We start from the raw sequence: 12,096 nt of genomic DNA, 5'->3' as shown, positions 1-12,096 counted from the left end.
GCAGGTTACAGTATATTCCTGCGACGGGAAATGTCCATCAGCCACCATATTCAACTTTAACATCAACAGTCACGCCAGATTCTGTAAATGCTGCCGTGAGAGTGGACTGCAAACCCGCTCCGTCGCACTCTACTGCTCTCGCAATGCCACAGTCGTGGAGTACAACTTCCAAGAGCCTCTGGACTGTTCGTGCCAGTGGAACTAAAAACAGCTGAATGAGAGCAAGACAAGTGAAGAGAATGTCTAAATAACAGGGTGGGGTAGGGGGATATCTGAATATTGTTTTACTAATGGACAAACATGAAAACCAGCCATGTCTTTTTTTTTGTTGTCGTTGTCTTAATACACTTTACAACACTGACTTTGAGTCATAGTTGTAACTAAAAGATATGAGAATAACCGATTTAAGAGGCGGATTGTTTTTCAGATAGTTTTCTCGCACTTTAGCCTTATTTTCTGTAAGTCCTGCAGTGCCAACCCATTCAGCTTCTAGTGCTTTCAGCTGATGGTACCCTAAGCTTTTTATCCTACGGTATATGAACACGTTGTTGCGTTTTTAAATAGCTGTTGTGTTTAAACACTGTATATGAATTTTGGTTTGTCTTATAAGATTAATTTAGCCTTTATGCTTTGTTGTCTTAGAAAAGTTGAATTTCTTTCTCAAATGTGATTTTGCCTTCCTTTTAGTTTTTACAGTAGTTTAATAAAAGATTTAACAGTGCTGTTGTTTAAAACTGTGTCCTCATGACCTGCAATGTTTTTATACTCCCTTCCACTTTCTCTTTCATTAAACCTTTATTACACACATACTCATCCTGGTTCAGCATTAATAGTGCTGACACATATTTATGTCTCACTTCTCAGAGGTTATTGCTGAGTGGGAGTCACCTCTTGACAACAGAAGCCCTTAGTAAAGTCAGCTCTTTGCCTGTCAATCATTTCTCCCTTTCACATTCCTGTCATTCCACATGGGCCAGCGCTCCCACCACACCCCACCTCAGAGCCAAACCATTCTTACCACTGCAATGCTCAGAGCAATTTGCAGCACATGCTTATTTTAAAGGTTAAATAAAGTCGTGAAAACAGTCATGAACTGTCTGCTCTAACCGAGTGGTTCACCGTTACTCTAGAGGTGTGAAGCATGGCGGGCGGCTTTGCCCAGTGAGGACATCTCAATTGCTCATAAAATCCCACCACATCTTTTCCCCTCAGTATGCCCCACATGTCCATCTCCCTACTTATCCCCCTCCTCAGGAGCCCAGCACTGGAGTGGCCGTGTACCCATGGTTGTCATGGTAAAGTGCTCTTATCCCGACAAAGAGGCAGAACAAATTGGGTTGAACTAATACACACGCAATCTCTCTCTCCTCCTACAAACCCAGGAAGACTGCCTCCTTCTTCACTTGAGGCTTGCTTCTCGAGGAAACTTTGGCTTCGAGTGCGCGCTAAATTCAAAGTCTTGGCTCTGCGTAAATGTGAAGTAAAACTAAGAGACTCCCCCCAGGCATTAACACGTCGAGGCAGCTGTAACTGAACTAAGTAAAACCTGAAAGGTTTCACGAAAAAAAAAAAAAGTTTCAACCCGTTCACTTTTCTTGTTCTTCAGTTTTACGTCAGCGACCAAAATAGTTTGGGACTTTCCACAACTGATGTTTACGCACAGCTGGCTTGGATTTTCTTTTTGTGCGACCAATGGCTGACGAGAGGAAGGATCTGTTGTGTCTGGGCGTGGAAGTGACTGCATGTACCCATGTGGATCAGTGACACTCCTGGAAGGTGTGCTAAATGAGATGGATTGAGATTCCCAATGGGTCAAACACAGCGCCTGTGGCTACTAGCAAGTTTATGTCAGGTAAGGTAACCCTGCACGATGTCTGTAAAGAAGTTAAAACTGCATTCTGGGTCTTTTAGGTTCGGTTATTTTCCTGTATCAGTAAGATTTAAATATTACATAGCGATTTTGGGCGCATTCAATTATTCAGCAGACATTTAATCCCGTTCCCTTTCCACAGGTGGTCTTGCTAACCTGTGAAAAACATTCAAACACTGTTGAGGTTGAAGTTCTTTTTCAGCCCTTTAGTCAAGATCCAGACAGCTACAGGGTCACCTGCAGACCTGCAAGTAACCATCTGGTAAGAACATTATTAATGGTGGAAAAAAAGCTGTGAAAGTATTATTAAGTTTTGTTAGTTTTTATAAAGTTTACTGTGTTCTCACCTTCTGTCACATCTTTGCAGGTATATGTGAAGAGCTTCAATAACTCAGCATGCTCCCATCACTGCAGGATATTACTGAGAATGGTTGAGGATCAGAAGGGGTATAACATCACGCTGAGAGCCAGCAGGAGTGATGCGGTGCTCGAGACAAAGACCGTTCACTTCCGTGAGTGTCTGTGAAGTCTGAATCCAAACACCACATGTTGTACTTCTATCATGTTTAATAACGTTAACACCTCATCCCTTTTTGTGTCTCAACAGTTCCAGTGTCCACGTCCTCCTTTAATGTATACAGCACAACCACCACCGCTCTTCTGACATGGAAACTTCACAGGCTGCAGACCCTGTCCTCCATAAGCCTGTACAACACACACACGGAAACTGTCGTGCACATCTTCAACATAAACTCTTCAGAAGTAAAATCCCAGTATACAATGAAAGGTTTGCAGCCGGGCACACGCTTCAAGGCCAAAGTCACAGTGACTACATACCTCAAACAGTTTAATATGACCTTGAAGCAGAGACTCAGAATTCGTCTGGAAACAGGTATTGTGAACATTAGTAATCCTGTGATCGCATGACCACAGCTCAATTATTAACCTTTAAGTGACTGCAGTTAGGAATTTGTACTGTAAGCTGATTGTAATATGTTTCTCCAGCTCAGTGCCCACCTGGCTGGATTGCCATTGGGGGAAGCTGCTACATTGTGAGAAGAACAGGGTTGACCTGGAGTGATGCACTGCACAGATGTTCAGACCTTGCAGCAGGAAGTCATCTGGCTAACCTGAAGAGCCTGGAAGATCTGGTTTTTATATCTTCTTACCTCCTGTCCCAGAACAACTTGCTGCTGCTATGGACGGGACTTAATGACCAGCAGGTATGCACGAACATATTTTAAATCACTTTAATTCTGAAAAGCAGCATTTATAATGACTTTAATTTTTCATTTTTGTCATGAATAACTGAGCACTTAGTACTTTAGAGAGGATTTTCTAAAAACAAAAGAACAACATTTTGATTAAATATATTGAAAAACATGCACTTAAATATCCTCCAGGGTTAGGTGGTTGTGGAACGTGTGCTGCATGATATTATATTTAAACTTTTTTTTCTGCATAAATACAATTTCCTTGCAGAAACGTTTTTCACACTTGAAATCAAACACAAACCTTGTGAGGAAAAAAACAGGTTTTGCATTTAGGTAATTATGAATATGTTTTTATGACAAAAAGCAAAATATGCTTAACAAGGGAGGTCCAAACTGTTCAAAAATTTTCCTGGTAGGATTTTTCTAAAGTTTTGTTAAAATAATTTAGTTAGAAAACCTCTGCAAGCCATCGCTGAAGTGCTGGATATCGCAAGGGGAGGTTTTTCACAAAACGTTGTTCACTTTGACAATGCTTCACCGCAGCACTTAACCTTCAGAGGGAAAGTTTGTTTTTCATACTTAAATGGCATTCGACTCGTGATGTCTGCCTCTTTCTTGCCCTACAGGAAGAGGGCCGACCTCTCTGGTCTGATGGCTCATCATATAACCGAACAAACACCATGAAGACTCTGCTACCAGCCAACCAGACGGACTGCTTCGCTTTCCAGAGGAATGCCACGGGGCCGGGATTCTTTCTCACTCCATTCTTCTGTAACATCCCCTTACCCTTTATCTGCCAATATCAAAGTAAATAACTTGTGCACGAGCTGTTTATTAGCCAGAATATAATATTTAACAGTAGTTGTAATGCATAAGTCATATGCAATATATAATTTGGGAGTATCACCACATTTCGTTTGTGATATTGCACAGCACTTACAGATTCAAACCATGCAATTTGTGAGCACTTCTGCCACTTATTTTTCTTTTCAGGGTGCTAAGATATTGCTTTTTCCTCCTTTACAGCACCTTTAGTTCCTGCCTCATTCTCATTTGACCTGGTTCAGGTGACAGAGGACCTGGTAGAGCTTCGTTGGAGTGATCTCTCACTCTGTAACTCACCTGCTCTTTCATCATTTGAAGTATTCCTGCAGTACCAAGAGGAAGAATACGGAGAGTGGGATCCAAGTGAAGAAGATAGGCAAAGGAAGCAAGAGGACCAAATGGGCACAAAGAACCAGAGCACGCCTAAAAAAATTGTAAGGGTCCCCATTTCGATCTCTTCTAGAGGCGTAACTTTAGCAGGTTTATCTCCAGGAAGCATCTACTCCTTCACCCTTCAAGCGTCTCACCCTCCTGGCTTCGCTTGGAGCTTGGGACAAACACAAATTGCATATACTAGTGAGTGTATTGATAACCACTTACACAATTCAAAGGACATTATATTAATAGAGGGTGACTTTTAATATGTACACTGCCTTTCTTACAGGACCTCATCCTGCTCAAAATATCACTGTTGGTCCCATTACAGCCAGTCACTTTAGCGTTCATTGGATGCTGCCAGATGCGTCATTTGTGGCTGGCTGGACTTTTGTTGTACGATATGAAGACATGTCTTTGAAACAAGATGGAGTAGTTGGCATGGCAAACATCTCCAGGTCATCTGGGTTGAGGTCCTATACTGCAGTAATTGGAGGGCTGGAATCTCACAGGAAATACAGGATTGAAGTATACACAGTTACCGAGCATGGGATAGGGAGCTGTGGACAGGCAACTCTAACTGTAAAAACTGGTAAGCATGTAAATGTTAGATTCATGAACAATTTCTAAAAGCTTGTTGTCCAGTAAGTACTGTCTGGTGCTATGCTCTACCTATTTTTAAATTATATTTTAGGAATTATCTTGTACTTTTTAACAATCACGTGGCTTATTTTAAATCTCTGCAAATACTGATAAGATAAGATAAATGCAAACTTTACAGAAAATTTAAGTTATTCTACACATTAGTTGCTCATGTAAGCAGCCTTTAAGTCTGTCCAGTGTACTTAAGCATTGCTGTGAAGTGGAAGACAGTATTGTGATGCCAGTGTGATTCATTTCACCAGAGTAAAAGGCGCAAAGTGTCACAAGTGAAGATGGCATGAACGCAGACTATTGCCTTCTCAAAATATGCATTTTATTAAGCAGCTAAATAGCTTCACATCCAAGTGGGCTAGTTTCAGTTTGATTTTTAGTGCCATTCCAACGTTACTTGAGAGGTTATTAATTTTTCGCATGTGTTTACATCTACTCATCAGTATTCACTGATGATCCTGTTGGCAAATATGATTTCGTAGATGTGTTTCTGACTGCTTTGCAATGCTCGCCTAAATAATATGGGCAGTATAGATTTTTTTTCAGTGCAATATTAAATGAAATGGTTATGTGCAGGTATGCATAAGTAATCATGTAGCTTTTCAACCTCTGACTTTCAAATAATGCTGGTTTGTACTTCTTAGCGGTGAAGGCTCTCAGTGGTCTGGTAGTGATAAGCACTGGGAGCAGAAATCTGACTGTCTGTGGCACCCATCCACCCAGCGATCCTCCAGACGGTTACTTTATCACATCCCAACCTCTTGACAATCCTACTGCTCCTTTGTTGTGGCTAAACCACTCCAGCGCAGATGGACACTTGATAAATGGATCCATGTGTTTTAATTTGGGCACATTTGCTCCTGGTCAGACGTATGAAGTTGGAGTTGTTGCTCTGAAGGGAAATGACAGGAGCGAGAGGTCTAGCGTCATACACACCACAGGTAAGAGAAATAATAAAAGTGTCCAAATAGATGTATTGCAATTTTTTGTTATCTAAGATACTCCACTATCTGTCTTTGACTCTTTTTGTTTGTCTTTGTGTATATAGCTCCTATGCCAGTGCAGGTAGCAGTGCCTGTCTCGGTGGGTACAAACTATGCACAACTGTACATCCAGCATCCACAACTGGGTGTGATGGATGGCGTAAAAGTGTGTGCGTGTCCTGGAGACTGGGATACTGTTTGCAAGGGTTTGGGCAACTATCTGTGTGACTGGTACTCCCTCACTTCTCACGTTCATCTCATAAACCTCAGCAACCTCAGTCCGGGGTCACCGTACCAGCTCAGAGTGCACAGCACGAGCCGAGAGCAGTTGGGACCACCATACTACAGCCGCCTCTTTAGAACAAGTGAGTTACCTCTGTCACTACCAGCACATACAAATGCATGCACTATTCAGAGTGCGCGTAACAGCTGCACTTAAACTGCTTCTACCTGAGAGGTGTCAACACAAACACAGAGATTTAAGGCCACTTGAATTAATATAGCTCAGTGCAACCCTTGACTGCAGTGGAGCTGATCATATCATCCTATTTCACATAACTAAGATAGACACATAGAGTCCAGATGGTAAGTAATTGGGTAGATATACATGTTTTGTTCTTCGAGCTCTATGCTTCAGCAAATTCAATTTGAATCAAATAATGGATAAGGCCACTAAAATGTCAAGTCACAGATTTAATTTGAGAAAGCTTATTCAAGTATAAAAAGAACTCAGTGAGCTACAGTGCATCTCTTTGATCAAAAGTTCCTGTTTTATTAGTGGGTTAAGTTGAAACTGCAGTATTAACAGATGATGACCAAAGTAGGTCAGGGCTGACTGAGAGAGCTGCCCCTTAGGCAGAGGTGGAGTAGTCTGTAAATATGACGAGGAAAGTGATTAAGCGAGCAATGAAGCTAAAACAAAGACAAAAAAAAATCTATGCTTTTTTTTTAATAATGCATGTGCACAAAACTGGAGAAACACAAAGAAAAATGTGTTATGGATGATCTGAAAAACATTTTTCAGGCAATTGTAAATACATGTAAAAAAAACGCCCAAACACTTTATGTCTGTACAAAACATCACAAATGCTCTCAAATACCTTTGTCAAAGGTTAAGAGAAGACCTCATCATAAGACACAAGAGGCAAACTGCTGTTCAACCCAAATGACAGAAAAGCCACATTACACATCAGAAAAGCAAGAAAACAAAAATAATGCATGACTGCCGATATTCTGAACACTATTTCTATTCATTTATTGTAACTGTCCTAATTCTTGCAGATGGATTGTATGAAGAGAGTCGTGCAAAAAAAGTCAAGCTACTACTTGCTGTGTATCCTCGCTCTGTAACAAATTGTTGAATGGCCCATGATAGAGGTTAGCCATCTAAGTATTCCTGAGGCGGTAGCAGATGTATTCCCCAGTCTCTTTTCTTGTTTACTGTTTGTGGATGGTGGTTGCGCTACCGTAATCTGGAGAGGGCTTATTTTCTTTTGCGCTCTTCATTTGGCTTCACTTAAAAGCAGATTGTGCATCTTCATCATGTCATGGAGATAGCAGTAATTCAATTTCAAATGTAATCCATCCTAATCTTGGCACGACTTCACTGTTTCTCTCTCTCTTTTTTTTTTTTTTTTTAGATTTTTAGTGATAACATTTAATGTTTTAAAAAGATGCATCACAGAGGCCGTGCTCAGAACTGTATGATAGATACTGTATTTTGATCCCTTTGTTTGAAATTTCATATCAAACTATAACACAAATTTTCTGTGGAGTTTGGATTTTCTAAATGAAATCTGTTTCTAAAACATTGTTTGCATAAATTATTAGAACTTTTAATAATCGTTACACTTAATGGGATGTGATATATGCTTTGTAACTTTAGGTCTGGCTCCTCCTAGCAGAGTAAGGGAGGGTCAGGTGACAGATACATCCATTGAGCTGCTTTGGGATCCTGCACCAGGCCAGGATCACAGCTATGAGGTCATCTGTCTCAACTGTGAAAGCTCACAGAAGGTAAAAATACAACAACAACAAAAGCTCCCAAAAATTCACCTGTTTAGGAAGCATATCAACAGAAGCCTTTATTTGATTTCCCCGACAACTTTTCAGTGTCTGGTATGATAATTAAATCAGACGTTTTCACACCCACTGAAATAAATTACCTTGAGTGTTGCACTAATCAGAAGTAGCTTCAGGGGAGACTTATGGTAAACAATAATTGGCATGTTTTTAATGTATTCAGTATAAATATATACACTTCTGTAAGAATTATAATAAGGGTCTTGGTCAGCTTTGCTGGTTATCTGATTTGTGTGCTGCAGGTGCAGAAGGTGTTGAGTCAGAGTGCAGTATTTTCAGGTCTTACTCCAGGCTCGCTTTACCGATTCGAAGTACGGACAGAGAAGCAGTCCTTTACTGACAGTTCACCAGTTACGATTAATATCACTGCAGGTAAATACAGACACACAAATACAAGCACGTCTCCGTCTCTCTTTCCTAATAACTATCACTTTCTGCTGTGCCAGCTTCCAGCCCAGTGGAGGTCTCTCTTGTCAATAAAACCACATCATCCATATGCATTAGTTGGAGTATGTTGAGGGGATTGGTGACTACGCTCATCCTGTCGATCAAAAACAGAACAAGCACTCAGGAGCTGATCACATCTTATCAGGAGCCCAGGTCAGTCTCCGTTCTTCTCAGCCAGTACACAAATTACTGTGGGTTTATGAGCCTGGCGTTTCAATCATCAGATCGAAACTACTTAAAAACACAGAGTGCTAAAGCTGAGTGTGTGTACACAGATTATTCTGCTTCAAGTGCCTCGCTTCTGGAAGCCAGTACACAGTTGAAGTTATTACCATCAGTGGGGACAGAAGAAGTAAACCTGCTACTATGACCCTCTGTACTAGTAAGTGTTCAATCGAATAATGTTGATGAAGTACAAAATAGATGAGCGCAAATAAATTCATAGGTATTCAAAAATAGCACGTATTAGATAAAGAAGAGAAGCAAAATTACTTCTATCTGCATTTGTTAAGGTTCACTTCAGGTAGACCTGAATGCAGACAGAGGAAAATCAAGAGTGAACTTTATCTAAAAACTGATAATCAGAGTCTATAAAAACAGCAAAACACACAATAGACAGCCAAACAGAGCAGAAGGCCAGACTATATTTACACTGAAGACTAACGGGGCATCGGCAATAGAAGAGGAATGAAGCACAGGCAAGTAATCAAGACAGTCAGATGGAAGTAAAACACAAAACAAGACACCAGAGAAAACCAACTATCAAAGCAAAGCAGGAAACAATCCAAAAGAGATGGAGACAACAAGACTCAGACTAACATAAAGGCGTAAACACAGAAACTAAACCCACATAGCAAGCAGGTCTGGCCCGGATCTGGTATCAAGCTGGCACTGCTGGCGGACTTCTGGCATGATAAGACGTATGTCATCCAGATATGGGCCAGGCCTGACATAGATGGCACTGTCTACGTGATGGCATGCCATATCTGGCTCGATTGTGGTTTGGTTTATGTGGCCCAGGCCCATAGAAAACAGGTCTGGCCCAGATCTGGCATCAAGCTGGCACTGACTGACTGGTGTCATGGCAGAGTGTATGTCAACCAGATGTGGGCCACGTCTGGCAATGATGGCACTATTTATGCTCCTATTTTAGTTAGAAGACCCAAATGCCATGTTGCAATACTATACTGCTATGGTAGCCAATGTTTCAAATGCAGGTTTGACAGGTTTGTGAGTGTACACTAAACCTAGTAACGGTTTAGTCATCTTTGCCAGTGGGTGGCTGTAGCTCAGGAGGTAGAGTGGGTCACCTACTGATCGGAAGGTTAGTGGTTCGATCCCGGGTTTCTCCAGTTTGCATGTCAAGAGTTTGAATGTGTATCAGTGTAGTTAGAAAGCACTCAGTTAAAAAGAGTGTGTGAATGTTGCATAGAGCACTTTCAGTAATCTGATAGCCTAGAAAAGCACTATATAAGAATCAGTCCGTTCACTGTCTGAACAGAGTTTTGTCATGTTATTTTTGCACTGTTTTGCATGTTCTGGCACATGTTGTTATTTCATGCCTTGATTAAGGTACGCATTAGGCTGACATCTGGGGCCAGAGCTGAAACTGTTCTGGGCCAGCACAGGGCCAGCAGTGTGTCTACAACTGGCCCGTGGCTCCACACCGCTTACAGATGGCCAACATACCGCAAAGAATGACGGCCCTTTGGTGGCCCAGATCAGGTTTGCCAGAGGTAATCCACACATGGGCCAGCACAGGACCACAAGTGTGTATACAATTGGCCTTGTGCTGGCCCATGTGTGGGCCACCTCTGGTAAACCAGGTCTAGGCCACCAAAGGGCCGTCATTCTTTGCGGTATGTGGGCCATGTGTAAGCACATTGTGTGGGCAAGATCCTGGCCATACCAATTTTGCTATGTGGGAATTTGGCATAGGGATGCACAGGCAGGGAAACACGAGTAAGACAATAACAATAAAATAAAAACACAAGTTAAAAACAATATCAGTTTAACAAAACTTTATCACAACAATCTAATTCATCATTAGGACAACCATAAAGTAGAAGCAGGAAACATAAACTTAATAATGTCACAAAAACTCGAAATTACTAAAACAACCGCAAAATCAAAACTGAATACAACAGAAAACAGCAACTCAGAATAATCACAAAACCACAGGACAATAACAGCATTTCTACAGCAAATTTGGGTAAAACTGTAAAAATTAAACAGCAACAGCAACCAACGCATCAAAAATGATTTAGCTCATTAAAGTAAAATAAATTCATACAAAACAAAATATGTTGGAAAGGTAAAAAAAAATTATACTAAGCAAGGAAACAAGGAACTTAAACCAATAAAAATATACAAAAAAGTACAGAAAATATATTTAATAATGTAATACTATAATCAGTTATGTTGCATATAGAATTAGGTCCATAAGTTGTTGGACAAAGATACATTTTTGTCTCTGTATACCATTAAAGTGGATTATAAATAAAGTCAAGATGTTATTGAAATACAGACTCTGAGCTTTCATTCAAGAGGTTTAACAAAAGCACTGCATTAATTGTTTTGGAATTACAGACATTTTTATACATAGTCCCCAATTTTCAATCACCTGTAATAATTAACCATTATAATACTTATTAGCTACAGTAAACATTAAAGTAATTGATACTTTTGGTAAATTTAGCCCATATTTTGATTGCCTTGTGTTCAAATGCATGACTTTTACTTTTAAAAGACTGTTTTTATACTGCAGTTTTGCTACTTGCACTAGAGTCTCAATACACCCTCCAACACTGGTGCTTGGTCGTATCCAGTGTCGCCCCCTGCTGGTTTAGAATGAACTGAACCAGTAAAGCACAGAGAAAGTTTAACTTTTTAGGTGTGAGTATGTGGTGTCAAATGCTAACAAGCACCTTGTCTCAAGTTCCTGAGGTGCCACAGGAAGTGACTCTTTCAGAAAACGCAGTGACGTCTGTGTCTGTCACCTGGAGACCGCCACCAGGACAGGTGATGCAGTACACGGTAAGACATGCACAGCAATGCACAAGTCCAGAGGTAGAGGCAGTACGAGATGCCATGGTATATTGGTATACAGATTCATACCCCCCAAATGTTGATTAATATGATTGATAGATAAAAGTGCATCACCTGGGTCAGGTTCTACACTCACCTGTTGTTACTAAGCAACCGCTGTTGGCACGCCACGGATTTGGTTACTTCAGAGAAATATGACCTCCACAGAGCTACATCCAGGAAGAATGACCAAGCACATTGCCGACACACAACAAAAGTGCTCACTGAGTTATTATTTAAAGTAGAAAATATGAGCAGCATTTAAAATGTTGAATAAAAATAGACAGAAATATAATCTGTTATATTAGTTGTTTTGTTTTTGTTTTTTTCTCAGCTTCTTTTTGGCCTGCTGTCTGTAGACAGGAAGTCATGGACCGAGGTGCTTGTGCAAGGCACAAGCTGTGAGGTGAAGGATCTGATCCCCGGATCAGATTATGGGGTTAGCATTCAGAGCGTACTGGGCTCAGACTCCAGTCATGCGGTCCACAAAAGGTTCAGCACACGTGAGTGACGCAAAAGCATCTAGAAACAGAGACGCACCAAAACAAGAGCACTTTCC

General features: G+C 40.8%; 2 protein-coding genes across 5 annotated transcripts in view; both read left to right on the top strand.

Annotated features, from left to right (window-relative positions):
- Positions 1 to 721, top strand: part of otogl (otogelin-like) — a 28,857-nt gene extending 28,136 nt beyond the window's left edge. For all 3 annotated transcript variants that reach the window (XM_035907190.2, XM_006789394.2, XM_087843103.1), the window contains one exon: positions 5 to 721. In XM_035907190.2, the coding sequence (XP_035763083.2) occupies positions 5 to 205 (201 nt within the window). In that variant the 3' untranslated portion in view covers positions 206 to 721. The remainder of the gene's footprint in view (positions 1 to 4) is intronic.
- A 782-nt stretch (positions 722 to 1,503) lies between these two features.
- The window catches only part of ptprq (protein tyrosine phosphatase receptor type Q), a 44,129-nt gene continuing 33,536 nt past the window's right edge, over positions 1,504 to 12,096 (top strand). For both annotated transcript variants that reach the window (XM_087843102.1, XM_087843101.1), the window contains exons 1-16: positions 1,504 to 1,852; positions 2,013 to 2,132; positions 2,238 to 2,382; positions 2,478 to 2,762; positions 2,876 to 3,093; positions 3,711 to 3,891; positions 4,111 to 4,485; positions 4,574 to 4,876; positions 5,583 to 5,879; positions 5,987 to 6,286; positions 7,807 to 7,937; positions 8,246 to 8,375; positions 8,450 to 8,603; positions 8,726 to 8,832; positions 11,389 to 11,486; positions 11,872 to 12,040. In XM_087843102.1, coding sequence (XP_087699228.1) covers positions 1,808 to 1,852; positions 2,013 to 2,132; positions 2,238 to 2,382; positions 2,478 to 2,762; positions 2,876 to 3,093; positions 3,711 to 3,891; positions 4,111 to 4,485; positions 4,574 to 4,876; positions 5,583 to 5,879; positions 5,987 to 6,286; positions 7,807 to 7,937; positions 8,246 to 8,375; positions 8,450 to 8,603; positions 8,726 to 8,832; positions 11,389 to 11,486; positions 11,872 to 12,040 — 3,058 coding nt within the window. In that variant the 5' untranslated portion in view covers positions 1,504 to 1,807. The remainder of the gene's footprint in view (positions 1,853 to 2,012; positions 2,133 to 2,237; positions 2,383 to 2,477; positions 2,763 to 2,875; positions 3,094 to 3,710; positions 3,892 to 4,110; positions 4,486 to 4,573; positions 4,877 to 5,582; positions 5,880 to 5,986; positions 6,287 to 7,806; positions 7,938 to 8,245; positions 8,376 to 8,449; positions 8,604 to 8,725; positions 8,833 to 11,388; positions 11,487 to 11,871; positions 12,041 to 12,096) is intronic.

The sequence above is a fragment of the Neolamprologus brichardi genome, chromosome 7 (genome assembly GCF_056152115.1).
Source record: "Neolamprologus brichardi isolate AB-2024 chromosome 7, ASM5615211v1, whole genome shotgun sequence".
Classification (NCBI taxonomy): Eukaryota; Metazoa; Chordata; class Actinopteri; order Cichliformes; family Cichlidae; genus Neolamprologus; species Neolamprologus brichardi.
Note: the sequence above shows the minus strand (reverse complement) of the source record. Positions and strands in the feature narration are given on the sequence as shown.